Source organism: Apis mellifera, linkage group LG4 (assembly GCF_003254395.2).
Source record: "Apis mellifera strain DH4 linkage group LG4, Amel_HAv3.1, whole genome shotgun sequence".
NCBI classification, from domain to species: Eukaryota; Metazoa; Arthropoda; class Insecta; order Hymenoptera; family Apidae; genus Apis; species Apis mellifera.
The window spans coordinates 12,739,052-12,766,558 of record NC_037641.1 but is presented as its reverse complement, the minus strand read 5'-3'; the positions used below and the strand labels follow the sequence as shown (position 1 = coordinate 12,766,558).

The following is a 27,507-nucleotide window of genomic DNA, read 5'->3' as shown; positions in this document are numbered from 1 at the left end:
AATGTTAAAATCTAAATTTAAAACCAGATTCTAAGATTATATTTACATGTATAATACGTAGAAAGTCATTATTTCAAATTATTATAACGAAATAACAATGATACGGGCAATTATACAAATGAACAATTACATTCCGATAGAGAGATAGAATCTATCATTCTATCGAATGATTTTAAAAAAAACAGATTTGCCGATAAAATATACGAATTAGATATATATATATATTTAAATATTTTAAAATTAAAATTACAATTCCAAAAAATACATTGGTAACGTTCATTGGTTTTTTGGTTGGAAATATTTAACGCGAAACGAAATGGGCACGTTTCCTCGAGCGTATTTATATTTTTTTATATTCTCATATCGTACGTGTTATGTAAAAAACAATTGCAACGAAAAAATGCAAAGTACGCTCTTTTCGTTTTATTTACCATTCGTGTTATTTACATTCATCCCAATGGATCCGAGATACAAATTCTCATTGTCTGACGAAAGAACGAGATGAGAGCGAGATAATTTTTTTTGGAATGTCGAAATATTTTTTTAATAAATGAATATAAGAATAGAGATAAGATACAACAGATAGACAGATTTACGTAATTCAATTGTTATGATAGAGATTAAAAAAAAGAAAAAAATCATCCATCCGTTGTTTCAATATATACGCTTAATTCTGTACGCTGCCCGATTCTCTTTCATATTTAAAATTCATAGATATATACGTCATATATAATAATAAGAGGAAATTCGATCCATTATTTATCATTATGTATATACGTGTATATGTATATATTCCTTTGGCATGCATCAAATGGAATTTCCCGCGATTCACTTGTTCACGGGGGAAGAACGATTATAAGAGGAAATAGTACGAAACCGTACTTGACGTTATTTGCATCGCGCTATAGGCTATAGTTAAGCGGGTAAAGTAAGAGGACCGACGGCAATTCGTGGGGTACACATGACCTCCAGGAAATCCTTGTATAGAGAAACGAACATCGTTGCATTGATCCAGTCTTTCTTAAAACATCGTCGATTTTACACACACCGCACACAACACCGGTTTGTTCGTGAACACGAAAATCACGCACGAATATCGAACCGAAAAGTACAAAATCGAAAGTAATAGTAAAAAATCAATAATAAAAATCCGTTTTATTTATATATTTTCTATGATCAATCTTACTTTTCGTTCCCGGCTTTCTCGGTGAAAAATATCGAAATAATATCATGTCGATTCGTGTGAATCTTTTTTGCAACAAGAGAATGAAAAAAGAGGAGGATTCGTAAAAGTTCGTAAGATCTTTTTGGAATAGAGAAATTTTCGATCGACACTTCTCAAGGAATTTTAGTGTAAGTTTGTGAAATATAAAAAAAAATAATAAATAACAATTAATTGTTATTACATAAGCAAATTATTGTGAGAAAAAAATTAACAATAAATTAATTAATACACAACACGCTCATTTATTGCTTTCAATGTATGCGTCATTATTATTCGTATGTCATCAATGATTATTATTTTCGTTTTCGTACCTATTTCTTCTAGTGGAAAATGTGAAACATCATTTAATTCATCCCGTGTTCGTTCGGCCAAATTCTATGTCACAAATTATATGATATCTCAGATTAGATAAAGTAAAATAAAAGTCATCGCATCTTTTCTTTTTCCCTCCCCCTCTCCCTCCCTCCCTCCCCTCCCCTCCCTCCCCTCCCCTCCCCCTCCCCCTCCCCCTCTATTTTCGTCGTCAATTTCACTTGCTCGATTGCAATTTCTCTCTCTTCTTCCCTCTCACGATGTTTGTACATATAATTTTCTTTGCCTAATAAAGTGCATCAATAGTGATTAACCGTGAATTACGCAGCCTTTTATCATTTTATGTTACTCGTTAATATTTCACAGCTTTATACATTTACAGATTGAAAATGATGCGTCGGAAGATGAATTTGTATTTGTTAGAATTCTTTTTGCTGCTTCACAGTTGTCTGTCAGGTGAGTGTGAAAATGAAAATAAAGAGAAAAAGCAAACATATCGATGTGTGTATATATATATATATATATATATATATATATATATATATATATATATATATATATATATATATATATATATATATATATATATATACAAAAATGGGAAGGAAATCTAAATTTTGCACTTTGTAATTAAAAATTTTGAAAATTTTTTTCCACGTTTTGTAATAAACGCGCGATGAATAACAGTAGGTACTACTTCTTAATATTATCTGGATAATTCTTTGTCTCCTTAGAAACCGTTATAACCGTGCACAATGACTTTGAAATTGGAAGTATCGATCCAGAGACAGCTGATGAATTGGACTGGACGAAACATCCTTGTAGACGTAATTGCGTAGACGAAGCACCGCCTATGCAATGCCATTATATATTTAGGTTAGAGGCTTATCACACAATGAGCAAAGCGTGTTACGATTGTCCGTTCAACGTTACGGATTGTTTTCGTAAACATTGCATTCCAGCAGATGGTATCGAACGATCGATTTTAGTTGTTAACCGTCAAATGCCTGGACCAGCTATTGAGGTATATATAATATACATATATATATAATATATGTAATGTATATAATATATATATGTATGTGTGTATAATAAGAAAAATCGATCGAAAGCGGCATTGTCGATAAAATTATTATTGAAAATTGAAGTTAATTGAAGAAATAAGTATAGACAATTTTTATATCTTCAAGTTTTTGAAAGAAATTATTTTACTGTGTTATTTATTTATTTTTTTTATTTTATACATAAAAATTTAACATCATTAAAAATTGAATGCTATTTCATTATTCGTCGTTTTTATCTAAAATGTATAAATACATTTTTTTTTTCTTTCTTTTTCCTGTTCTTTCGAATTTATTTTGCATAATTATTTAATACACATGATATTATTGAAATATAATATATGAAATATAATACAGAAAAACCTGCAATTATTTACACGGTTATATATTCAATTCATCATAATTACGCATCAATATTTTTACAATCGTTTAAAAATGTTATTTGCATATTGATTAATTTATTTTTTTCATCGTACTTTTTAAGCATCATCATTTGTAATGATGCGTTACATAAAAATTCGCGATTTCCGCGATACTTCATATACGATTATTCATATATAACTAAACTAGAATCTATTCTGAAATCAATTTGCCGACGAATAAATTATACTCGGTTATAGGTGTGTCAAGGTGACAGGATAACGGTCGATGTAATAAATTTATTGCACTCTGAGAGCACGACGATGCATTGGCATGGCCAACATCATGTTAAAACTCCTTACATGGACGGCGTTCCTTACGTATCCCAATGCCCAATTTTGCCAGGTTCGACTTTCCGTTATGATTTCATTGCCACGGAGGCGGGCACGCATTTCTGGCATTCTCATTCAGGTAGAAAAGAAGGGAAGAAAAATATCTCTCTTCAGTAATTATTCAACGTGACGTTTCTAACGCGACGCGACACAATGATCTTGAATCGATTCCGCAATCCATTCTTGTATACAGGCTTTCAACGGGGCGATGGAGTGTTCGGTCCGTTAATCGTACGCACACCTCCAAAAGCGAATTGGCACAAAGATTTGTACGACATAGACGAACACATTATCCAGATCTCGGATTGGACCCATGAATTAGGAATCGATAAATTCTTGAATCATCATTACGCAGGCGGAGATAACAAACCGCCTAATATATTGATTAACGGTTTAGGCCGTTTCACGATTAATCGAAACGGAAACAATATATCCGCTATAATGCCGACCGCGATCTTTACGGTTAAACAGGTAAACGAAATATATATATATAAAATTTTTATTTAGAAAAATGATATTATATCATTCCTTTTTTTATATTTTTACAGAATACCAGATATAGATTTAGACTCGTTAACGCTGAATTTCTCAATTGCCCGATAGAAATATCGATCGATAATCATACTATGCGTGTAATTAGCTCGGACGGACGCGATATCGAAGCTGTGGAAGGTAATTATCGCGAGATAGAGTGACGCGGAAAAATTATTGGGAAAAAGTAAAAATTTTGTTTACAATTATAGCGGAATCATTGGTAAGTTACGCTGGCGAAAGATTCGATTTCGTTGTTGAGACGAGTCAAAATATAGATAACTTTTGGATACGATTCCGCGGATTAATGGATTGCGACGAAAGATTTACTAAAGCATATCAAGTTGCTATACTACGATACGAAGGCGCGACAAACAAGGATCCAAATGGATTAGTCGGATACGAATATAAATCGAACTATTCGACAGATGGTCAGGTATCATAATCTCAAAATTTTGTTGATTAGTTGGATTATAGAATGTAATAGAAGTACGTCATATATATTATATATCTTTCTTTATTTCAGCGTATAAACGCTTTAAACGAAGGTACGGAAACCAATAATAGTATCAGTATACCTTTGTTAAAAGCCATGGATAAAAATGATAAATCAAATACCGCGGATCCTGATTACCAATTTTACGTATCCTATGATTTTTACAAGAAAGATAATCCACATTTCCATCGCGGAAAGCTATATGGATTTAATCAAGGTAATGGATACTGTCTACGTATATACTATATATACATACATATTACTACTTCTTTTATGTATATTCGATGTATATATTTAATAATTTTCAGTAAAGAATACAAAACAAGTACTTACTCCCCAGTTAAATCATATTTCGATGAAATTGCCACCGATGCCTTTGTTATCTCAAAGGGATTTCATCGATTCGGATCAATTTTGTAATTCAAGTACCGTACAAGGTTGTGTCCAAGATTATTGTGCTTGCACTCATGTACTTCGAGTAAATCTTGATAGCGTAGTGGAAATAATTTTGGTGGATGAAGGTTTGTTTGTGATTATTTTATGTTTTTATATTATACGCGCACGTAATATGGTGTTTAAATCGAAATTAACCTATATTGTCTAATCGAATACCTTTATTCCTTAGGTTTCGCTTACGATGCGAATCATCCGTTTCATCTTCATGGTTATCAATTTCGCGTGATCGCAATGGAAAGAATCGGTGAAAATGTCACTGTTGACAAAGTAAAGGCGTTGGATAAAAAAGGGGCGATACGACGAAATCTTGACCACGCTCCGTTAAAAGACACGGTAACGGTACCGGACGGTGGTTATACCGTTGTACGATTTCATGCCAATAATCCAGGTATGTATAAAATGTCTTATCGATAGGGGATATATATTAAATATCTGATTTGTTTGATATTTGTTTTCATTTTTTCTTCTTTTTCTTTTTTTTCCTCTTTTGTTTAAAACGTGAAATATCTAAGAATTTTATCTTTTTCACTTTTATATTCTCTCAGGCTACTGGTTGTTTCACTGTCACATTGAATTTCATGCAGAAGTTGGAATGTCGTTAATCTTTAAAGTTGGCGAACATAAAGATATGTTACCAGTACCACGTAATTTTCCTTTGTGCGGTAATTGGCAGCCTGAAGATATACAATTTAAATCAAGTTCTTTGAACGTTTTGTCAAACACTACGAAAAAATCTATAATAGAAACTTCAAATGTTACAACAGATGAAATTACTGAAAATAGTATAAAACAATTCATAAAAGTGTTGCCAGAAGTATTAAGAACATTGCAAATATCATCTTCGGCTATTTCAGTTGTTCCGTATTTTCTAGTTTCTTTTTATTCTTTTATAGTTATAATCTATACATTTATATAGAAAAAGAAATAGTTCGTAAAAATTTATTAATCTTTTTGTTACAACTAGTAATAAATGACATCTTGTTTTACATAAGATATTAATCTTATGATTATTTTAAATTAATTACGAAATAATTGCAAAAAATATTTATATATATAATATTTATAATATGAACGTTTCTGATGTTTGATTTTTATTAAAAATGATAAAATATCGCATAAAAACTAAAGTTATCAAAAAAAAAAAAATGTTTTTTCAAAAGTTATTTAGTGAAATTTTTTTATTACAAATCGTCGAAAAACGCTATCACATAATTGTATAGCATTTCATTAAATTTTATCTTGAAACTCCTCCTTACTTTCCAGCTTTCTATTTTCATTCAATTATTCAATATTCTACTTATGAAGATATTATTTATATATATAAGTATTATAAAAATATTTTTCTTATATCTTCAATTTCTTATGCGATGTCATGTTTTAAAACGAGTAAACTATATATAGATATATATATATATATATATATATATATATATATATCGATATTAATTAAAATTAATTGAAATAAATTAAATTTTATTATTTAGCACTTTTCACGTAAAAGAAGAAATAATATTATTAATCGATATCGACTGTTTATAGAAAAAAAAACACGAAAGAAATGTACGTAAGTAAATAAATAAGTACATTTGTATTCTCATTTAATATTCATATAACGAAATGAGTCATTGGATGATATAGATGGATTAAATCATGTGTCAGAGTCAATTGTTAAATAAAATAATACATATATTATGCTTAATCAATAAGAATTCGTGTTATAGTATTAATTATTATTTATTATGGTAATAAATTATGAAAATTTTTTAAAGTTATTCATACAATTGTAAATTCAATTTGGTTTTAATTTTTTAATGTAATATAGTTATCTTCTTTCGTCTCTACTTCCTAATAATATTACTTTATATCGATAATTAATAATATTTTAAAACTTTAAATATATTATTTATTTTTCTAAGATATTTAATTTAATTTTATAACCAATAATAAATTTCGTTAAATGAATATTACTGCCAATTATATAAATAGTTTTATTTAATTTTATAAGTATTTTTATACTGTGATATAAATATTATAAGTATATCGGTTAAAGATTGAATATTAATTATGTAAAAAAAATTATAAGCTTTATGATATTTACTAGTTAACATACTTTTTACAAATAATATGTTATTATATGTATAATAATAGTTTGTAATGTATAATAATGTATAATAATACTTTATTATTAATGTATATATAATAATCCTTTGTAATTAAATATGTGCCAGTGAATGATTGATCAATATTTCTTCATTATATTATTATTTTGTAAATGATTATGTATTTATATAAAAAAAAACTTTATTTTACATATTTTTTCAATAAAATTTTGTATATAAAAATTCTTTTAACACATCTTATTATAACTAAATATTATATTACTTTAATATTCTTTTTGAATTTTTTCATTATAGGAAAGAAAGAAAATTATATAAAATAATAAATGAGTTAAATAAAAATTAATCATGTATATGTAACATGATATTAGAAAAAATGAAAAAAACATTTTAAGCTTCAAAGCTTAAATTGATCTGTATTATATTGCAAATAGTATTTAAATATAAAAATATAAAAAAGACTATTTTTATATTTTCTACTTTATTTATTCATTTATTTTTTATTGCTTGCATTGTCAATGATTATATTATATGTAAACTTATTAATATCTACTTTTACAACTTTCAAAGATTATATAGCTAAACATTATTACATGTTTCTTGAGAAGCAGAAGGTGAACAAATTGTATAACATACATCTTTTTGTGGTGGCCTTTGTAAAGGATGTGCCAATAATTTAGCCATGCTATCATGTAATTTTGCTGCATTTCTTCCTACTTCTAATATATATGAAAAATTTGTTGTGTCCAATGTTGCTATTTCAGAATAAATTTCTTCGCATAAATTTTCGGAACAAGGTGGCTCATGTACATATAATACATCTATGAAAAAATATGGATTTTTTATAAGAGTATCTAAAGATCTTTTACCAATATGAAATTTTGGGATACTGTTGGAACGTGAATACACTAAAATTACTCTGATAACAAATGTTGGAACAGTAGTCTCATGTTTCTTTGTTAATAGAAGTAATTTTTGTTGTATTTCATCGAATAATTGTCCAAGATCATATGACTTTTGATCTTCTTCTAGAAAATCATCATTAATAAGATTTAAGTGATTAACAATACTATTGGTATTACTGGTAAAATCACATATCCACCTAGAGCTGTGAGAGTTCAAAATCATTAATGCATATTCATGACTATGTTGAATGATAGATTTAATGTAAATAAAATTTTCTATAGTTCGTTTTATCATAAATAAAGGAGTATAACTAGCTCCTGTAGAAAGTTTAAAGGGAGTACAATTTTTCTCTTTTGCCGTATCAATTACGAATAAAATCTTCTCGGGTAAATTCATTCCCGAAAAATTTCGCATTAATGTATTATCTTCATCAAAATATGACTTGAAATCAGGAACAAAACACGAGGCGTTATCAGTATTACTCATTTCCTATTGGATGTAAGTTAGCATTTCAGAAAATTTTTTAACAGTTCAATATCTTTCACAATTATTTTTTTATGTATTATTTACCTAGAATATTGTGATTCACGTGTGATATGCCTCTGATTTGTACAATGCAGTACTTAAATCCAATTGAGTTTATAGCTTTCCATATTAAATCATGCTATATTAATATTATGAATGATCGATTTCATTAATTTCCTTGATTCGAAAAAATTCACTGAACGATCAACTATATATGAAATCGAAATCACAATTTTGAATTTTATAAAAATCGTCGTCTAAACATTTCCACGTATGATTGGTATCTTTTATACAATCATGATTTAAGAATAAGTTATTTACCACTATACTATCATTTTAAAAATGTTTTATATATATATATATTTTTTTTTATTTAATTATCCTATTAACCAGGGTTAATTTGAGTTTAAATTTATTCGAATTTACAATATCCTATTAACATTCATGAACTTAAAAGTTAACGCACATGATCGGACTTGGTAAAGAAAAGATAAATATGTTTTCATATAACAACAATCGTTTTACAATTACAATATTCAAAATCATGACTTTCATTGCTATGAAAAGTTGAATCTTGTAATAGCATTAAATTTAGTATTGCAAGATACAATATAATATTATCAATATCATAACAATAACAATTATGACTTCTATTCTTATGCGTGAAAACAAACCTTAAGGACAATATATATATTATTTTTCTCATTGGATGAATTGTTAATGGAATCATATAGTGATTAAACTTATAACCTAAATTGTAATTTCGTATATATGTAACTTTTAAACTTATAGACTCTTAAAGTTTTTAAAAATTATCAATTTTAAACTATATTTTTCATCAAAAAATGTAAAAATATCTTAAGTTTTAGTGAGAAAAAAAATTTAAATAAACTATGCTTGCATTAAAAGATTACGGTAGTAGTGATAGCGAATCTGAAAATGAAAATGAAAATAGAGAGAGTGAGGTTAATAATATGATTGATTCTACCAATGTTGTTAATTCTATTTTTGCAAAAAATTTAACTGCATCTATAAATATGCAAATTTGTTCTGCACCAGAAGTGATACCAACGGTAAATATTTATTTATTATTTTAAATTTAATACTATTATATTAAATTTTTCTTTATCAATGCAAATTAGAAATTATTTTTTTAAATATGCTATAGGGGACTGAATTATGTATAAATCAAATAGATTCGACTATAAAAGAAGTAATGCATAATCCCAAATATGAAGAACTTTTTGCTCCAGATGTTGGTCCAGAAAATCCTTTTAAAACACAACAACAACGTGCTGTAAAAAATATACTTTCTGGATATGTTGAAAAAGCTCATATAAGCGAATTTCAATTTGAAAATCAAAGGAGAACATTTGCTAGTTATGGTATAAAATATAATAATAATATATAATAAATATTAAAAGAAGTTATAATGATATATGGTTTTATATTATGTTTTATAGGTTATGCATTAGATCCAACTGTAGATGGTAGTGCAGAAGAAGGTAAAACTATTATTGGAGCAAAAGATGCTGCTGAAGAATCTGGTGGTAAAACTGTATTTGAAAGTACAACATTAAGGGCTTCTGATAAAAGAAAACGTCATAGAAATGATGACCCTGCAGATATTGAAGGATTCTTGGGTCCTTGGGGTGGATATGTAGATGAAAAACGAATAATTAAGCCAACCGAAGAAGAAGCTGCAGAATTAGAGGAAATATTAGCAAAACGAAACAGGAGAGGCAAACCAGCAGAAGAAAAACCACTTGAGGAAAAAACAGTATTACATAGTAATATCACAATAATTAAATATATAATTTATATAAAAGATTTTGAAATAATCAAATTTGTTTTAGTTAAAGACAGTGTGGATTATCAAGGTAGATCATTTTTACATGCTCCTCAAGATGTTGGAGTAAATTTACGATCAGAATCGCCGCCTGATAGATGTTTTTTACCAAAAGCGCAAATTCATACTTGGGAGGGACATACCAAAGGTATTTCACAAATCAGATGGTTCCCTCATACTGCGCATTTATTACTTTCTTGTAGTATGGATTGTAGAGTGAAGGTATTTATATTTTAATCTTGAAACAAGAAAAATAATAACATGATTTAATTATTATACATTTATATTATTAAATATTAGCTATGGGAAGTTTATAAGGATAGAAGGTGTATCCGAACTTATTACGGACATCGCCAAGCTGTAAGAGATATAAGTTTTGATAATGATGGAAAAAAATTTTTGTCTGCTGGATACGATCGTTATGTAAAATTATGGGATACAGAAACGGGTGCTTGCATAAGTCGATTTACAAGTAGAAAAATTCCGTATTGCGTTAAATTTAATCCTGATCCAGACAAACAGCATTTATTTGTAGCAGGTACCAGCGACAAAAAAATTATCTGCGTGAGTTATATATACACACGTATTTTTATTTTTAGGATATATTATATGATATATATATATAATATAAATTTCAATTTTATCAGATAATATATTATATACATATATTTTACAGTGGGATATTCGTTCTGGTGAAATAACACAAGAGTATGACAGACATTTGGGGGCTGTGAATACAATAACATTTGTAGATGAAAATCGAAGATTTGTAACAACTTCAGATGATAAAAGTTTGAGAGTTTGGGAATGGGATATACCAGTCGACATGAAATATATAGCTGATCCTTCTATGCATTCTATGCCAGCAGTTACACCATCGCCAAATCAAAAATGGCTTGCATGTCAAAGTATGGATAATAAAATTGTTATATTTTCAGCCTTAAACAGATTTAAAATGAATCGTAAAAAAACATTTACGGGTCATATGGTTGCTGGTTATGCATGTGGTTTGGATTTTTCTCCAGATATGAGGTAAAATATTTTTTTGCTTATAAAATTATAAAATTCTTTATACTCAGCATAATTTAATATTTTTACTCTTATTTTCTTAAGTTATCTTGTTTCGGGAGATGCAGATGGTAAATGTTATATTTGGGATTGGAAAACAACAAAATTATATAAAAAATGGAAAGCACATGATGGTGTATGTATTGATGTATTATGGCATCCTCACGAACCTTCAAGACTAGCTACAGCTGGTTGGGATGGAAAAATAAAATATTGGGATTAATCATAAATAATCACATTGTAAAATAATTTATTTATTTTGTATGTATATTTTATATGATGTGTACAAATAGATTTACTTTATATATATATTTCCAACCATATGTTATTAATAAAAATATAATATTAATAATTATAAAAACATATATAAACTTTTTAAATATTAAAAAATGTTTCATTATTATACAGAAATATACATTACATATTTATATATATATTTTTTATTATAATTATACATTACATTATTATATTTAAAATATATATATTTTACATTATATTTTCAATAATATATAAAAATGAATGCTTATATAAGTCGATTATAAATCGAAATTATTTTAAAATTATTGATATTATTATTTTTATAATTATACCGAATAACTATTTTAAATAATTTTCATTATAATTTCATTATAATTAAACACAATTGATATAAAACTAATGAATTAATTTAATTAATAATTATTTTCTCTTATTAAAGTTAAAAATAGTTATTATAAACCAGATTAAAATGAATATGCGATCTTGAATAAATTATGTTATATTATTAAGAATTCGATTATATGGATTCAAATTAATTAATTCATATAATAATTCGCGTACAATTAAATAAATGAATTGTTACGGATATAATTATAATACTGAACATGAATTATTCGTATAAATTCGCATCCACTAATTGCAGTCTTAAATGGCGAATTACTAACTGTGTACTATACTATCGTAAAAATCAATAATATACATCATGATGTCTACTGCATTTGTTTCATATGTCGTTAAGAATTTGTTTTTTCATCATCGAATTAAATCTTGTTACAATTTTAATCGTTAAATTGACGAACGCTTAACAATATATGCTCTGCTTAAAATTGTTAAAGTTTAATATGATATATCGATTAACACAAATATCTTGAAATTATACAAAAATCTACAAAGACTAAATAGAAAGGTAATAATACCTTAGTTACATAAATATTTTTTTCTCATATGATTTGAATGCGAATAAATGTGTAAAATTATACAATCATAAGTATATTTTTAACATTTTCATTGAAAATGTGATTTGTTTATAATGTAAAATTATTTTGTTTTTTTTAGAAAACTAAAGATAATCAGATCAGTACAATAGAATTATTTATCTCCCCTATAAATATTTAAAAAAAAAACATAAAAACTTTTATTCTGTACTTGTTAATTACAAAAATATATAATATATCTTTAAAGTATAATTATAAAATATATATAATATATATATTTATATGTGCAATATATGTGATAGATTCAATATAAAAATGGATGGACCTGGATTGGGATATTCATATCATCTTCCTTCTGCAGGATGGAATTTTCGAGTTAGAAATGTACTTGCACAATTCAGTGATCTCTTTAGTGAATTTAATAAGTATATTGCCCCTGCTTATCATCATGATCGATGTGAAAGGTACTTGATTCCATTTATATTTTATATATATATATATATATTTAAATAATAATATTCTTTTTTAGATCAGTTCAAATGCGATTATATTCCATGCATAAAAGAGAATTTGTTATGGTATTCATTGCTTTTTTTGCATGTTTTGGATTAGCTGTATTTATTGGACTTGCAGGTATTTTTATAAAATAAAAAATTTTTATTTCTTTTTCATTATATATATTATTTTTTTCTTTTCATTCTATATAATTATAGGTCCTCCTATTACTTCTATGAGTGAACAGAAAGCTCATGTAAATAATAGCGAAGTTGCTACTGGTCCTTTTATTATGAAAACACCTTTATTATCTACATATAGTCAACAATTATGGGTTATTGCAAAATTATTAACATCTAATAATGATGGTAACATAAATATAAAAGAATTAAAAAATTAATAAATTACAATTATATTTACATTTCAAATTTTTACAGATGAAAGATATGACAAAAGTTTTCAAATAAGCATCTCAATAGATGGTATTATTGATCATAAACTTATACCTGTTCTTTCTTCGGAAACTGGTCATAATAGGTACTTTTTATGATCTACAAATATAGTATAACTTATTTATTATTTCATATGATGTAAAATTATTATTAACATGCTTTTTTTTTCAAAGAACCAGACATTTAAAATGTGAAAGACAAACATGTGAAGAACTGGTAGTTGCTCATCTTGGATTTCTTGATTATAGTTATTATATTATTACTGTTCGTTTTCATGGACTTGAGAGCTTCCATCAACGTTATAACATATGCGATCTCACATTCTACGTCAGTAAGCACTATATAAAAATAACATAGTTGTATTATAAAAATTTCTAAAATCAAAACAATTGCATTTGATAATGTTTTTACTTGTTCACAGTTTAAAAATTATAATCCAGCGTTTACGGAGTTCGAGATTTGGTTTCGATTTATCTTTTTGTTAACTGCATTTGGAGTTATGGTAAAGAATAATGAAGAACATTGTATATTTTTACACATTATTTAAAAGAAAATTATATATTATATATCGATTTTTAGTGTTGGTTTGGACATTCCTTACGAAAATATCCATTACATGATTGGTCAATAGAACAAAAATGGATTTCTATACTTCTTCCCTTATTAATTTTATATAATAGTAAGGCATTAAAAATTAATAATTTATATTTTTATATATATTTAACTAATTTATTTTATTTTTATTTAAAATTTATTTTTATAGATCCATTATTTCCAATGACATTTTTAATCAATTCTTGGGTACCTGGTATGATAGATGCAATTCTACAGACTACATTTCTTTGTGCAATTCTCATGTTTTGGTTATGTGTTTATCATGGTTTAAGACAAGTATGTGTGATATTTATTTAATTAATATAATATAGCATAATTTAAATCATAATATTATTTATATCTACAAATCTTATATTTTAATAGAACGAAAGACGTCTTATCACATTCTATTTACCAAAAGTTTTGGTAGTGGGTTTATTATGGTGTTCTGCATTTATTTTAGCAACATGGTTGCGTTGCACAGAATTAGAAGATCCTACTTATAATTATGTTCTTGATACATCAAATTATTTTGTAAGTTATCAATAATTGATAATTATAAGTTTACCACACAATATTTTTAATTAATATTTATAATTTTATAAATTTACATGATTATAGGGTTTCAAAGTATTTTTCTTCACAGTAGGAGGATTTTATATAGCATATCTTCTTCTCTTGATATTAAGAGCATACAGCGAATTAAGATCCATGCCATACTTTGGTATGATTATAAATGCATTTGTTATTATTATTTAAATTATAATTATAAAATTAAATTATAATTGTAAAATTTGTAATTATTATTTAATATCTCTTTTTCGATTTATTATCTTTTTTTCTTTTTTTTTCGTTTCTATACTTCTTCTTTTTCTTTTGTTATTTTTTCTAGATCTTCGTTTACGTTTTTTGACATTGCTTGCTGCTGTGGTTTCATTGGTTTGTAGTTGCGTAACAGCGCGACAATTTGGAGCTGGTATATTTGAAGATAGCTTTGCCTCTCGTCTCACAACATATTATCGTTCATCCGCACAATTTATGGCTTTGTATGGTCTTTTAAATTTTTATCTTTATACGATGGCTTATGTATATGCACCAGCATATCAACAAGTATATGGTCAACGTAAGTATTTTTGATTTTGATATACAAAATCCTTCATATAAAATTAATGTATTATTTTTTTGATTGATTTTTTTATAATTAGATTCTTCTATAACTAAGGACAACCCTACGTTTTCTATGATTAACGATTCTGATGAAGAAGTTATATATGGACCAGATGAAGATAGTCGACGGCCTTTAACTCAAACATCTAGAATTGCGAATAATAATAATTAATTAAATTAAATTGATTATTGTGAATAAGAAAAAACATTTTTAAAGGAAAGGACAAATTAATTAATGTCAAAGATTTTCGTAAATAGTGATGTTATAAAATAAAATATATAAAGGTGAATAATTTATTTTAAACAGGAGTCATAAATAGTGATATGATGTAAAATAAAATATATATAAGTGAATAATTGATTCTGAACGAAACTTAATAAAATATAATTCGTTATTTGCAAAAATTTGTGTAAATATGATATATATATTATTTCCTGTTAAAACAATAAAATTTCTTTTATATATTTGCTTTTTTATTTTTTATATTAACATAAAAAAATATTTTATATTTCATTCTAATTTCTGAATGATTATTAATATTTTTTTTTTTTACAAATTAGAGTCTTTTATATTCGGAAAAATTTGAAAAGTATAAATATTTCATGAAAAGAATTAACAATAACAATATGCATTAACAATATAATAATAATTTATTTAAAAAAACAAATTATTTAAAAAATTTGTTATTATTAATTTTAATTTTTTATTAATCTTTTAAAAATATATAAATTTACTTAAATTTTTTAAAATATTTTTATTCATTAAAAAGCATATTGAATATAAAAGATCAATTTTGTGAGAATTTTAAAAACATTTATGGATTAAAAAATTATTACTATTATTATTATGAGAAATAAAAAATAATATTTTGCTATATCTTTTGCAATATAATATTATATGTATACATATATATAATTTTAATATATACTATATGAGTATAATTTTAATAAGTACATTAGCAAATAATATATATATTTAATTATTATAATTTAATGATAGATAAAATTAATTTAACATATTTAATTGTTAAACTTTATAATATTTATAACGATTTTTATAAAAGTGTTTTTGATTACTTTTTTACTTTACTTTTTTAAAAAATAAATAAAAAAAATTTTAACTCTTATTTAATAAAATTTTTTATCAAATAAAATACTAATATTCAATTAAATAAATATTAATATTAAATATGTATATGTTTGATATATTTGATATAATTATTTTGAATTTTCAAATAAAACGGAAATCAATGCATTACGGAAATAATACATACTATATAATATGTATATGTATGATATACATAAGTAAATGTATACCTAACGTACTTACGAGCATAATTCTGGAAAATATACTTCTTATTATTAAATCATTTTAAATTTCTTTGATAAATTTAATAGAATCATATCTTTATTGAATTCATATTTTTTTCTTAATCGTTACATCGATCCTTATTCATCATATAATAAGTAAGATATTAATATCATATAAATATTTATTAAGTTGTATTTATTAATAGGTTATAACAAATAATCGTTCAATTTTAACAATTATTATTATATTTCTTTTTTGCAGAATAATTATTCTTTAAATATAAATAATAATTAATGTCATATAAAATTTAATAGAATTTAATAAAATTATTTTAGATAATTCACATTCATACATATAGAAAATGCCGAAATCAAAGGAATATGTATCTACGGATGATGACAGTAGTGATGAGGTATTTTATATAAAATAATATTTTTTTATATATATATATATATATTTCAAATATAAATATTGAACAAGATTGATATAGTTTTTATTTTTAAAATGAATTATTAAAATGAATTTAAAATAAAAGATAAAATTTCATTATAAGAAACTAAAATTCATTATGAAGCTAAGATTATAAATATTGCATATATATACAATATTTTTTTATTTTTTTTATGTAAGGGAATGAAACCAAAGAAAAAGCAAAAAAGAGAAATTGAAGATAAAGAGGAGAAAGTATCAAAAAAATTAAAAAGTGAATCTAATAAAGATGAATCTAATAAAGATACTGTCTGGGATTTAGGAAATAATCGTCAAATTAGTGTAAGAGATTTTAAAGGAAAATTATATGTCGACATCAGAGAAATGTACTATGATAAAGAAGCAAATTTAAAACCTGGAAAAAAAGGTACTAATAAAATTTATTTATATTGTTAAATGTCATAAATGATAATAAAAAAAAATCTTATATTTTATATAGGTATTTGCTTAAATGTAACGCAATGGAAAAAATTATTATCTGTTATGGATGATGTGGACAAAGCTGTAAAATCTAAATCTTGAATATTTATTTTCTTATATATTTAGTAAATATTTCAATGATTTGGGATTATATTTAATATATATCTTTCTTATTATTCATAAGAATACACATTGATTTTACATATGTTCTCAACTTACAGTTATATATATATTGTTTGTGTTATATTAAATGATATTTTCAATAAAAAAAGTATTTTCATCCTATATGTATATTAGAGCTGTATATTTATTTTCTCATATACACAGAAATAACTTTTATTTATATAAATGTGCTACACATTATGCTAATAAGTTTAACAAAACAGTTTCCTAGACAATTAAAAAGGATAAAAGAATGCTCAATTTCTATTATAACGCGCACGCACGTTTATATGTGTTTTATATTTCTGTACAATATTGAAGAACTAAATTAATGTTCATGCTGGTCCATGAACAGAAGTTAAAAACTTATCCACATCTAAATTGTTTAGTAATGTTTGTGGATCTGTTGTACATTGTCGTTTTTCAGTCTAAAATAAAGAAGGAAAAAAATAATTATTAATATTTTTAATAAGTTTCCCAAACAATTAAATTTGAAATTAATTACAAACCTGTTTACTTTCTTTTAATTCTGATACTTTTCTTTTTGAAATTTTTGCAATAACGTTACCTAAAATTAATAATTTGATAAATATTAAACTAATATTTTTAATTATATCAAAAGGAATATATTTTTAGGTATATAATTACCTTTATTATCTTCTCGAATTTTATCTATTTTTAATCGTTTTTTATTATTATGTTGTATTTCAATATTTTTTTCATTCATGGTAGTAGTTTTGATAGTACTTTTTTTTATTGTAGATGTAAGTGGTTTTTCCAATGGAGATGAAGTTGCTAAAGGTTTTGCATGCACATTTTTCGTTGTTAAAGTATCGATAGAAATTTTATTCGATGTTTCGCAACTATTTTCATGTTTAATTGGTGATTTTCGATTTCCCAATCTTTTTCTAGATTTAGGCGGTAAATTAAATATCTCTTCATAATCAGTAGCTGTCATTACTTTAACATTTTCATCATAATTTTGATCATTTAAAACAATATTAATTTGAAGTTCTAATTCATGATTACTATATCTTCGCCTTCTTTTTTTAAAAGATGTTACTTCATCATGTAGAAAATGATATTCTACCGAATTAGGAATAGTTACATTAAGGTCCATTTTACGATTATATTTCGTACATTGAGATTCTATCTTACAATCATGTTTACATGTAGGAACGAGCTGCAAACATTGAAGTACACATGATAAACTCTTCGGATTTTCCGAATCGTTATTTTCTATATCTGTATTTTTAATAGTATCAAGTACTTCCGTACGAATATTGTCTTTTTGATTGGCAGAAAAGTTTGTTTCCTCTTTCTTTAACACCTCTTCTTCATCGCTAAATAAATCTCGTTTTATTTGATCAACTTTAGACTTTAATGAAATTATTTTTTGTTTATCATTATCTTTTACGTTTTTTAGATACCCTTTTAGTTCCCGGGTATCCTCTTCGTTAGAACTATGTTCATTTTTTATATCATTGAATTTATTTTCATTCGATGTAACTATATCATATTTTTTATTCTCACATTTTTCAACTTCCATGCTAATTCTATCTTGAACGTGTTTCGCTTCTAAATTTTTTGTTGCATCCAATTTTATAGTTTCTTTAGTTTCTTTCTCAATAACTTTCGAATTATTATTCATTTGATTCTCTATCTTATTATTCTCGATTGGTATTTTAATATTCTTTGGATCATCTTTTATTTCCGTAGATACATGATTTGTAATTTCAAATATCTGTTCATTATTTTCATTATTTTGTACATTGTAATCGATAATATCTTTTTGTTTTGAATTTTCCGAATTATAGATTTCATTTTTTGAATTATTATTGGAATTTGTGGTGGAAATTTGCTTTAATTTAGCGTTTTTATCATTATTATCATTGATAATATCATTATTAGCTTTGTCATTATTAATATTATTATTATTGACACCAAGATCGTAATCATTACTATTGTTATATTTATTATCATTATTATTGTTACTACTAATATTACCATTATTAATATTATGTGATTCTTCCATTTTCTTTTTCTTTTTCTTCTTTTTTTTCTTTTCATTAAATTTACTCTCATTTTTCTGAATATATTTATACTGATTGCTTTTCTTTTTGAAACTAGTATTATTTTTACCTTTAAAAATGATTTTTCCTTGCTGACTTTTTTCTTTGCTAAGATTAGTTTTAGGAATTTCACGAAATTTCGCTATCATACGTTGACGTTTGGCCTCCAATTGTACAACTAATTTCTCATTTATAGTAAGAGATTTTTGCCTTTTTTGTAACATTGAAGAATGTTTTATCGATTTAGTCGGTTTAAAACTAACCAAAGAAGATCTTAAATGTTGTATATCTACTACATTAGGTTTTTGTTTTAATTTTTTGGTCGTAGAATTTTCTATGCATAAATTTTGATTTGATTTTAATATTTGTCGCTCTCCTGAAGTTATTAATGCGGAAATTTTAGAAGATAAATTAGTCAAATTCTCTATCCCAGTCTTTGAACTATTGGGAGTCTCAGAAATATCTATTTCATTCAATAAACTCTCGTTTTTGGCAGGTGTTTCTTTCATATTAGATTTATAATCTTTTTCATTTTTTAATATTGAAAATACTTTCGAAGGTGAAGATTCACATTTTCTTAAAGCAATAATTGTCTCTTCCGCGTGTAACATATCGGTTGGATTAATTTGTAACTGTAGAGAATTATTTTCTGAAATGGTTGAACATGCCATCTTTTCACTAATTGTCTCTGTAACGTGTGTAATTTTCCGCGTAGAATCGTAATTTGTATTGATGCAATTCTGATTTGAAATTTTTTTGGATTTCTTATTAGGAGATTTTTCCACCGATTTTGTTGTTTTTAAATTGGTCAAAGTGGACGATGGTGAAAACACCGATGTTGATGATGATGAGGATGATGACGAGGACGATGACGACGATGATGAAGATGACGATGATGATGGCGACGACGACGACGACGACGATGATGATGTAGAGGATGATGAAGAAGAGGAAGATGTGGATGCATTGCTATCGTTCGAGTTCTCGCTGTTCGATAAATATTTTTCATTATCGATATTCCCCTTTTTTTCATGTATACTTTTATTCATATTATCTTTATTGACATTATCTTCAATTGAATCAGATTTCGTGTAATAGGTGGAATCCCTTGAATTGGCTGATATTTTAAGTTCTTTTATCGCTTCTTCTTTTGGCAAATTCTCTTTAATCACTTCAAACTGTGTTATTTCTAATTTTGCAGACACACAAGTTTGATATGTATTTGTAGAACTAATAATGTTATGTGGTATGCATTGTTTTGTACATTGTGATGATTCTACTATCGGTTTTTGTGTACTATTAGTAAATTTTGACAATTTTTCACGCTCGTTTAACTCGGAGGTAGGTTTATAATATGGAGAACAAGAATTAAATGTTTCTTTTTTTATGTTGTCTATAGTTGTTTCATCAGATATTTTTGGAGTTAATGCAATACAAGGCGTTGTTGGAAATTCTGGTGTATTTATGAAACTACACATCTTACCAGTGTCTTCGCTAGATTTGATAAACGGTGTTGTATTGCTGCTTGGGCTGAGCAATCTTGGTGTCGGTGGGACACCAGAAGAATTATTTAATTTTCTCGGTGTTTCGTGATCGATCAAATTAGGTACTTGTAATAATTGTTGTGTGATATCTACAGAAGTTTTTGTAAATTCTGAACGTTCTGCAGTATCCATGGAAATTGTATCTTTTTCTAAATGTGATTTTTTAGCACTTCGACTACACTTATTCAAATTAGTTTGTAACGTTTTTAATTGAGCATATTTTTTTACATTTTTTTTTTCAAACAATAAATTATCACTTGTTGTTGGATTATCGTACGAATAATTATTTTTTGTTAGAGACAATTGATGATCAACATTCTTTTGTTCAATAATCGCTTTATCTTTATTTATTGTACAAATTTGTACATTAACATCATCTTTTTTTACATTAGAAAAATTATTTGCTGCAAAATTATGATTAATATGATTATCTAAGAAATCTTTATCCGTTTTAGATTCACTAGAATCTATGCTTTTCGTGATTGTAGACTCTGTCGCATTCCATTTTCCTACAATACATTTATTCCTTGCATTTTGTACATTCTTCTTTTCATTTTCTTCTGGTACTACAATATTTTTATTTTTCGATGTGCGTAAGTTGCATTTATTCTTTTTCGTTGATGAGATAACAACATTTGATTTGGTAATTTTTGAACGGTTTGCTTTTTTGTCGGTAGTAGATACTTTTGTTTTTTGATTATCTTCATCAACGGCAATGTGTAAAGCTTTTCGCAAATCTGCGTCCCATGTATCTTTCGTAAGTTTCAACGATTTAGATTGAGTTTTTATAACTTTGTTTTCGGAAGAAACATTGATGCTTGAATGATGCGAAGAAACATCTCCTACAATTATTCCAAGTCCATTATACTTTTCCCAATTTTCGCCCATAACTTTTGTAGGTATTGGACTTTTTTCTATTGGAAGTTTGCAAGGCCGGCAAAGTTTTAACGGAGTTTTAATTTTATGCGTAGATGTAGCAGTATTAGCAGTAAGTGGCGGAGATTTAAAAAGAGAATTTCTACATACGGATGTAACGATTTTTGTGGATCCTGATGAAAAATGTGCATTACTATTCTCATTAATTATTTTATCGGATATGCTTGTTGTTTTTACAGGCGTATTAAAATCGAGAGCTCTTATATGACTATTCCTCCTTCTAGGTGTCGATAAACTTAATCTATAATTTTTCGATCTACTTCTTAATAACGATTTCGGAGTCCGTTTATTAATGATATCGCAATCAATACTTTTGGAAGTTGAAAGATGTCGATCATTAACAATATTATTCGTTTTTAAAGGAACCACAACTTTTGAATTTTGAATGATAGGTGTTAGATCAATATCTGATAAGTTTTGATTTTGATTACTCTTATTATTACAATTGAATTTAATGTACGGAGATAATCCAGAACCTGATAAATTAACATTATCTTCTACATTAATTGTAGGCATATTTGAACTATCTAGTAATGTTTTTGTACTAGTTTCATTACCATATAATGTTATCAATTCTCCAGCAATTGGTTTGGCATTATTTAATAATACAGGACTTATAATTGAATTATTTACAGAATTATTAATATTATCTATGGATCGGGTTACTTCTTTATTGCTATTTATTTTGTTATTATTATCTTCTTTTTGACATATTTGCATCGATGTTGTCATTGTTGTTGTTGTCGATGTCATTGTCACCTTTGTTGTCGTCGTTGTCGTTGTCGTTGTTGTCGTCGTCGTCGTTGTCGTCGTCATCGTCGTCGTCATTGTCGTTGTTGTAGTTGTCATTGTTATCGTACAAGAAATTAAATTTTTCAAATCGTTTGATGTATTAAAAAGTGTGTGCGTGTGTGGCGATGTTACTCTTTGAGCGACATTTACGGCTCTTAAATACAATGTTTCTACGAAATCTTTACCCATTTTATTAGTCATAGGTTCTTTGGGAATAATAGGAATGAATCGTGAATTTGTATTAGATGTTATAGAACGAGTAGATGGATAAGAATTTGTCGACAATATATTACTTATTTCTTCTTTAGAACACATTATTAACGTTGGCATTATCATTACATCTTGTTCAGTTGTATAATTGTTTATATTACTTTCCGATTTTTGTTGTTTAAGTTTTGTAAGTCGCAATCGTTTTACCGATGATTTTTTCATCTTTGATTCCATATCATTATTTTGAATAACAATATGATCAACAGTATCATCTTTTTGAATATCATTAGTTATTAATTTTTCAATTTTTTCTGTATCTTTATCAATTGGGATTTCAAATATTGGCAATTCTTTTTCACTATCATTATCTAACAAACATATAATTTCTTTTGTTGTATCCACAATTTTCTTATCATTTATAGACTTTTTGTTAATAATATTTGCATTTATTATACTTGATATTGCAGCAGCATTTTGATCTTCCAATATATCATCTTCTTTTTCCTGATCACATTGTTCATCTTCGTTTCGAGTATTTTGTTGTTTAAAAGAACTACGAAGTCTGTGTTTTAATGGAATATCTGCTGCATTTAATTCGCTCGATGATTTAGCATCTAATATTATAGATTCTAATGAATTATTGTTTGAAATCATTTCACTTTGTTTTTCTTGTAATTCATTAAAGATTTTTGTTTTTGATTTAGCTTCGATATCTTCATCAGGACTTGTATCAGTTTCCATATGTGGTCCAATAATTTCTTCGAGAAATTTTTCAAATACAGGATCAGACTCTGTTGCCTCTACTATTGATTTAATTGCATTATTCAATTCTATCATAATTGAAGTATTTGCTTCACCATTCATGGAATCATTTAAACTTTCATCTTTTAATGATGTATCTGTTGGAAGTATTGCTTTGTTAATATTCTCAGCAATTCTCTCTTGTAATTCTGTACGATTCAAAAGCTCTTTTGTTAACAGCTATAATATAGATAATAAAAAACATTAAAATTATAAAAATAATTAATATAGAAATTATTACAGCATTACTTACACTTAGATTTTCTATTGGTTCATCATTACTCTCCGATTCAGATTCTGGTGTATCATATGGAGTAGTCTGAACTTCTACACATGAATAAGTCATTAATTCTTCTGTACTTGTTGCTGCAGTACATTTATCGAGCATATACAAATTTTTTGTATTACTTTCTGTACGTATATTATTTGTAACATCTTCTATGCTTTGAATATTTTTATCACTGCCTAATTCAAGTATTAAGAATTAAATAAAATTTTCTACTTTCTTTTAATATTATGAAGATTATATATTATGTATGTATGTATGTATGTATTATTATTATTACATCTTACATTAATATTATTTATTATATAATTCTATATAATTTAATTATATAAATAAATTAGACAAACCTTGATGTTGCAAAGAATTACTATGTTTCTTTTCTTTAATATTAATATTAGATTTGGAATGTTCAAATATGTCCATATGACCTGGTAAACTTTCCAATGGAGTTGCTTCTACACTATCAAAATTAGATGCTGTAATAATAAGAAAAATAAATATATTGAAAATAAATATATTGATATATGTATATATAAGTATATATATATTTCCAACCTTGAGCAGAGGGTGAATCAGATTGTGATACATTTAATGTTACTTTTGTACGTTTACATCGTTCACGATCACTATTATTATGATGCCTTTTACGAGTGCTACTAGATATTATTGGAGACCCATTACATATTTGAGAATTATCCTATATAAGTATATAAGTATATAAATATATAAATAAGTGATACAAAAAAATAAAATAAAAATATGTATTTTAATATTTTAATTATATTATATTTTAATTAAATTTCTTATATACCTCTGAAAGAACATTGATATTAAAAGGAAAATGTCCATAATTTTCACCAGTAAGTAATTTCAACTCGTTAAGTAGATCTCCACATTGCTTTAAATGCTCATAATCAACAATTTTGCTAAGATATTCATGAACTACAAATAAATCATAATATATTTTTAATAAATTATAAGTTTTCTTATTTATTTTATTATTTTATTATTAAATATAGGTTTTCTTATTTATGAATTTTAAATTTTTATTAAATATTACCTGTTGAATTAATAGTAAAAAATTTTTCAATAATGTCTATCAAAGTCATTCCATTAACTTTTGTACTAAATCGTCTTCCATTTGAAATTACAGTACGACATTCTTGTAAATGTGGACAGGTTTCTAAAAACATCTTAGCAGCTTCTATACATTTTTCACTTTCAAGATATCCTAAAATCAATTATTTATTAGAATCTCATAAAAATCATATATAAAAAATATAAATTTATAAATATAAAAATTCTTTATAAAGTAATAATAAATAATATATTAATATTTAAAAATATATTCAAAATATATAAAAGATATATATATATGAATGTATAAATTATGAAAATAAAATGTTATTTATTATAATATTATATTTATTATATTTAATATCTATTTATTTCAATATTTATTTACTCATTTACATAAATTTTTTTGTATTTTTTATTAGTTTAATAATTATTATAATGAAATTAATATCTTAATATATTGATAAAGACAATATTATTGACTTTTAACATTTCATTGTTATAATTAGAAAGTATTTATATTCCCGCCATACAACAGGTTATTGTAACACGACGCGCAAAATACATATCATGTTACTCTTACCGAGAACTAATCGAGCTATTTCCGACGGTAATAATGTTTCCATAATGCTTATTGAGATTTAAAGTCTGAATATATCACTGAAAAGTTACGGTCATCTTTAGAATCAGTGAAACAAAACATAAGTATGAATGTGTATGAAAAATATTTTAAAATATCTTAAAACGAATCTTAAATAGAATATCTTCTACGAAGCAATTTTACCAACATTAAAACTCTACAATATTACATAGTATATAAATTATTTTTCTCCATTTAGTGATTCATATATTGTACAGACACATATATTGTACTCTATTCTATTTTGAAGCAGATCAAAAGTGGAAAAAGTTCTTTAAATTTAGATACATTATAGGTACGATGTTGATTTTTAGTTATTAAAATTAATGTAAAAACATTTTTTCCTATCGAATATATTCATTTCATATTTTCTTTTCATATTATTCAAATATTTCATTTTCTATCATTTATAAAATTCGAAAGATTTTATTACTTAAAAATAATTATATATTAATATAATAATTATATAATAATTATATATATATATTATTATATTTTTGATAACACATGTATTAAAGATCATTAGCAAATAAAGTATGCAAATAAAAATGATTATAATATATATATGTATATATATATGTGTATGTATATGTATATTTATTATATTTATAGATTCATAACAAATGGGAAATTGGCAAATGGAGGTTGGAAGAATGATGTCATATATATTATTTCCCATTGGAGTTTATTATTATTTTAATCAAACAGAAAATATTGAAGAATGGATAAAAACTGAAAAGAAAAAGTTTCAAAATTCAGATAACACACAACATACAGAATTTATGAATTTTATTGAGGAATTTAATAAAAAACAACAGTTAAAAAGAATTATAGAAATGGAAGTGCAATATAATGAAGTGAAATAGATTAATTATGTTTTAGAATCATATAATCTGGAATTTTTGCTTATAAATGAAAACATGAAATTGCAAATGTAGATATATTGTATTTATTTTTTTTATAGTTCTTATTTTTAATATTTATAATGTATTATAATATAATATATTAATTAATTGAATTATTTATATATAAGTCCTTTTATTTGTTTATGTTTAATCGTTATACTTTATTACAATATTATTACTTTTTTATATGTCATTATTAAATAATGAAAATAGTGGAAATAATAAAGTTACATTAATCGAAATTATAATTAATTAAAAAAAAATGAATTCAAATATTCAAACAATGAATGTACACGTTTTATTAAAATATTTAGTTTATATTTCGAGACAATTTAATTAAAATAAAAAATTTACAAAAATTTTTTGTATTGAATTTATTTTAAATAAATATAAAATATTAATATGTTACTTTTATAATTAGAGATAATCTTTGCCAACTATGTGATATAAAATAAAATCGTGTAATATTTAGGAAAAAACAATCACAACTTAATAATTGCATGAACATTATATTATATAGTTACGAATAAAGGTTACGAATTTAGTTAACTACTTGGTAAATAATATTTTATTATTTTGATAATTTTAAAAAATTATAACTATGTGAGGTAGTGATATTTTCTTTAAAATCATTTATTAATAATAATGTTTAAGAAAATATT

The 27,507-nt window shown here is 25.2% G+C and overlaps 6 protein-coding genes across 9 annotated transcripts; 4 read left to right on the top strand and 2 right to left on the bottom strand.

Moving 5' to 3' along the window:
* The first annotated feature begins 842 nt into the window (after window positions 1–842).
* LOC724890 (laccase-1) lies at window positions 843–5,826 on the top strand. The gene is made up of 11 exons (XM_026440144.1): window positions 843–1,353; window positions 1,920–1,993; window positions 2,272–2,561; window positions 3,219–3,429; window positions 3,544–3,821; window positions 3,899–4,022; window positions 4,094–4,317; window positions 4,408–4,594; window positions 4,686–4,898; window positions 5,003–5,221; window positions 5,379–5,826. Exons 2-11 carry the CDS (start codon window positions 1,927–1,929, stop codon window positions 5,747–5,749), a joined length of 2,184 nt encoding a protein of 727 aa, XP_026295929.1. The 5' UTR covers window positions 843–1,353; window positions 1,920–1,926; the 3' UTR covers window positions 5,750–5,826.
* Window positions 5,827–7,434: 1,608 nt separating this feature from the next.
* On the bottom strand, window positions 7,435–8,811 carry LOC724855 (BRISC and BRCA1-A complex member 1). Its single transcript, XM_006569333.3, has 2 exons — window positions 8,427–8,811; window positions 7,435–8,345 (listed from the first exon to the last, which is right to left on the bottom strand). Exon 2 carries the CDS (start codon window positions 8,340–8,342, stop codon window positions 7,530–7,532), a length of 813 nt encoding a protein of 270 aa, XP_006569396.1. The 5' UTR covers window positions 8,343–8,345; window positions 8,427–8,811; the 3' UTR covers window positions 7,435–7,529.
* Window positions 8,812–9,088: 277 nt separating this feature from the next.
* On the top strand, window positions 9,089–11,555 carry LOC413523 (pre-mRNA-processing factor 17). The gene is made up of 7 exons (XM_396966.7): window positions 9,089–9,454; window positions 9,550–9,766; window positions 9,845–10,171; window positions 10,238–10,452; window positions 10,531–10,794; window positions 10,907–11,262; window positions 11,344–11,555. Exons 1-7 carry the CDS (start codon window positions 9,275–9,277, stop codon window positions 11,519–11,521), a joined length of 1,737 nt encoding a protein of 578 aa, XP_396966.2. The 5' UTR covers window positions 9,089–9,274; the 3' UTR covers window positions 11,522–11,555.
* On the top strand, window positions 11,429–15,552 carry LOC552194 (transmembrane protein 181). Of its 3 annotated transcripts, none has more exons than XM_026440120.1 (13): window positions 11,429–11,559; window positions 12,794–12,955; window positions 13,026–13,124; window positions 13,205–13,354; window positions 13,424–13,523; window positions 13,612–13,765; window positions 13,860–13,940; window positions 14,018–14,117; window positions 14,202–14,329; window positions 14,417–14,566; window positions 14,654–14,756; window positions 14,925–15,155; window positions 15,238–15,552. In XM_026440120.1, the coding sequence occupies exons 2-13, from the start codon at window positions 12,811–12,813 to the stop codon at window positions 15,369–15,371; spliced, it is 1,575 nt and encodes a 524-aa protein (XP_026295905.1). In that variant the 5' UTR covers window positions 11,429–11,559; window positions 12,794–12,810; the 3' UTR covers window positions 15,372–15,552. The 3 variants fall into 3 exon arrangements, with proteins under 3 accessions (XP_026295905.1, XP_026295904.1, XP_624574.2); XM_026440119.1 differs by lacking the exon at window positions 11,429–11,559 and adding an exon at window positions 12,110–12,463; XM_624571.5 differs by lacking the exon at window positions 11,429–11,559 and adding an exon at window positions 12,304–12,463 and having other exon boundaries at window positions 13,021–13,124.
* Window positions 15,553–16,501: 949 nt separating this feature from the next.
* On the top strand, window positions 16,502–17,705 carry LOC552213 (activated RNA polymerase II transcriptional coactivator p15). 2 transcript variants are annotated; one of them, XM_006569334.3, is made up of 4 exons: window positions 16,502–16,666; window positions 16,773–16,923; window positions 17,142–17,367; window positions 17,440–17,705. In XM_006569334.3, exons 2-4 carry the CDS (start codon window positions 16,873–16,875, stop codon window positions 17,520–17,522), a joined length of 360 nt encoding a protein of 119 aa, XP_006569397.1. In that variant the 5' UTR covers window positions 16,502–16,666; window positions 16,773–16,872; the 3' UTR covers window positions 17,523–17,705. The 2 variants fall into 2 exon arrangements, with proteins under 2 accessions (XP_006569397.1, XP_624593.1); XM_624590.6 differs by having other exon boundaries at window positions 16,504–16,666; window positions 16,847–16,923.
* Window positions 17,706–17,709: 4 nt separating this feature from the next.
* Window positions 17,710–26,172, bottom strand: LOC102655503 (probable WRKY transcription factor protein 1). Its single transcript, XM_026440040.1, has 10 exons — window positions 25,884–26,172; window positions 25,284–25,454; window positions 25,035–25,165; window positions 24,779–24,920; window positions 24,571–24,699; window positions 24,191–24,402; window positions 19,645–24,117; window positions 18,231–19,578; window positions 18,092–18,150; window positions 17,710–18,010 (listed from the first exon to the last, which is right to left on the bottom strand). The coding sequence occupies exons 1-10, from the start codon at window positions 25,924–25,926 to the stop codon at window positions 17,918–17,920; spliced, it is 6,801 nt and encodes a 2,266-aa protein (XP_026295825.1). The 5' UTR covers window positions 25,927–26,172; the 3' UTR covers window positions 17,710–17,917.
* Between the last annotated feature and the right edge of the window lie 1,335 nt (window positions 26,173–27,507).

Coding starts and splice junctions, on each gene's coding strand:
- LOC102655503 (XM_026440040.1), bottom strand. CDS start 25,926: ATGGAAACATTATTACCGTCGGAAATAGCTCGATTAGTTCTCG. Junction 25,455..25,883: donor AATAGCTCGATTAGTTCTCG/GTAAGAGTAACA, acceptor AATTGATTTTAG/GATATCTTGAAAGTGAAAAA. Junction 18,151..18,230: donor AATTCGAGAAGATAATAAAG/GTAATTATATAC, acceptor TATTAATTTTAG/GTAACGTTATTGCAAAAATT.
- LOC552194 (XM_624571.5), top strand. CDS start 12,807: ATGGATGGACCTGGATTGGGATATTCATATCATCTTCCTTCTGCAGGA. Junction 13,355..13,423: donor ATTAACATCTAATAATGATG/GTAACATAAATA, acceptor AAATTTTTACAG/ATGAAAGATATGACAAAAGT. Junction 13,766..13,859: donor TATGCGATCTCACATTCTAC/GTCAGTAAGCAC, acceptor ACTTGTTCACAG/TTTAAAAATTATAATCCAGC.
- LOC724855 (XM_006569333.3), bottom strand. CDS start 8,342: ATGAGTAATACTGATAACGCCTCGTGTTTTGTTCCTGATTTCAAGTCA.
- LOC724890 (XM_026440144.1), top strand. CDS start 1,927: ATGATGCGTCGGAAGATGAATTTGTATTTGTTAGAATTCTTTTTGCTG. Junction 3,430..3,543: donor TTTCTGGCATTCTCATTCAG/GTAGAAAAGAAG, acceptor TCTTGTATACAG/GCTTTCAACGGGGCGATGGA. Junction 5,222..5,378: donor ATTTCATGCCAATAATCCAG/GTATGTATAAAA, acceptor ATATTCTCTCAG/GCTACTGGTTGTTTCACTGT.
- LOC413523 (XM_396966.7), top strand. CDS start 9,275: ATGCTTGCATTAAAAGATTACGGTAGTAGTGATAGCGAATCTGAAAAT. Junction 9,767..9,844: donor GAGAACATTTGCTAGTTATG/GTATAAAATATA, acceptor TATGTTTTATAG/GTTATGCATTAGATCCAACT. Junction 11,263..11,343: donor GATTTTTCTCCAGATATGAG/GTAAAATATTTT, acceptor TATTTTCTTAAG/TTATCTTGTTTCGGGAGATG.
- LOC552213 (XM_006569334.3), top strand. CDS start 16,873: ATGCCGAAATCAAAGGAATATGTATCTACGGATGATGACAGTAGTGAT. Junction 16,924..17,141: donor ATGATGACAGTAGTGATGAG/GTATTTTATATA, acceptor TTTTTATGTAAG/GGAATGAAACCAAAGAAAAA. Junction 17,368..17,439: donor TTTAAAACCTGGAAAAAAAG/GTACTAATAAAA, acceptor TATTTTATATAG/GTATTTGCTTAAATGTAACG.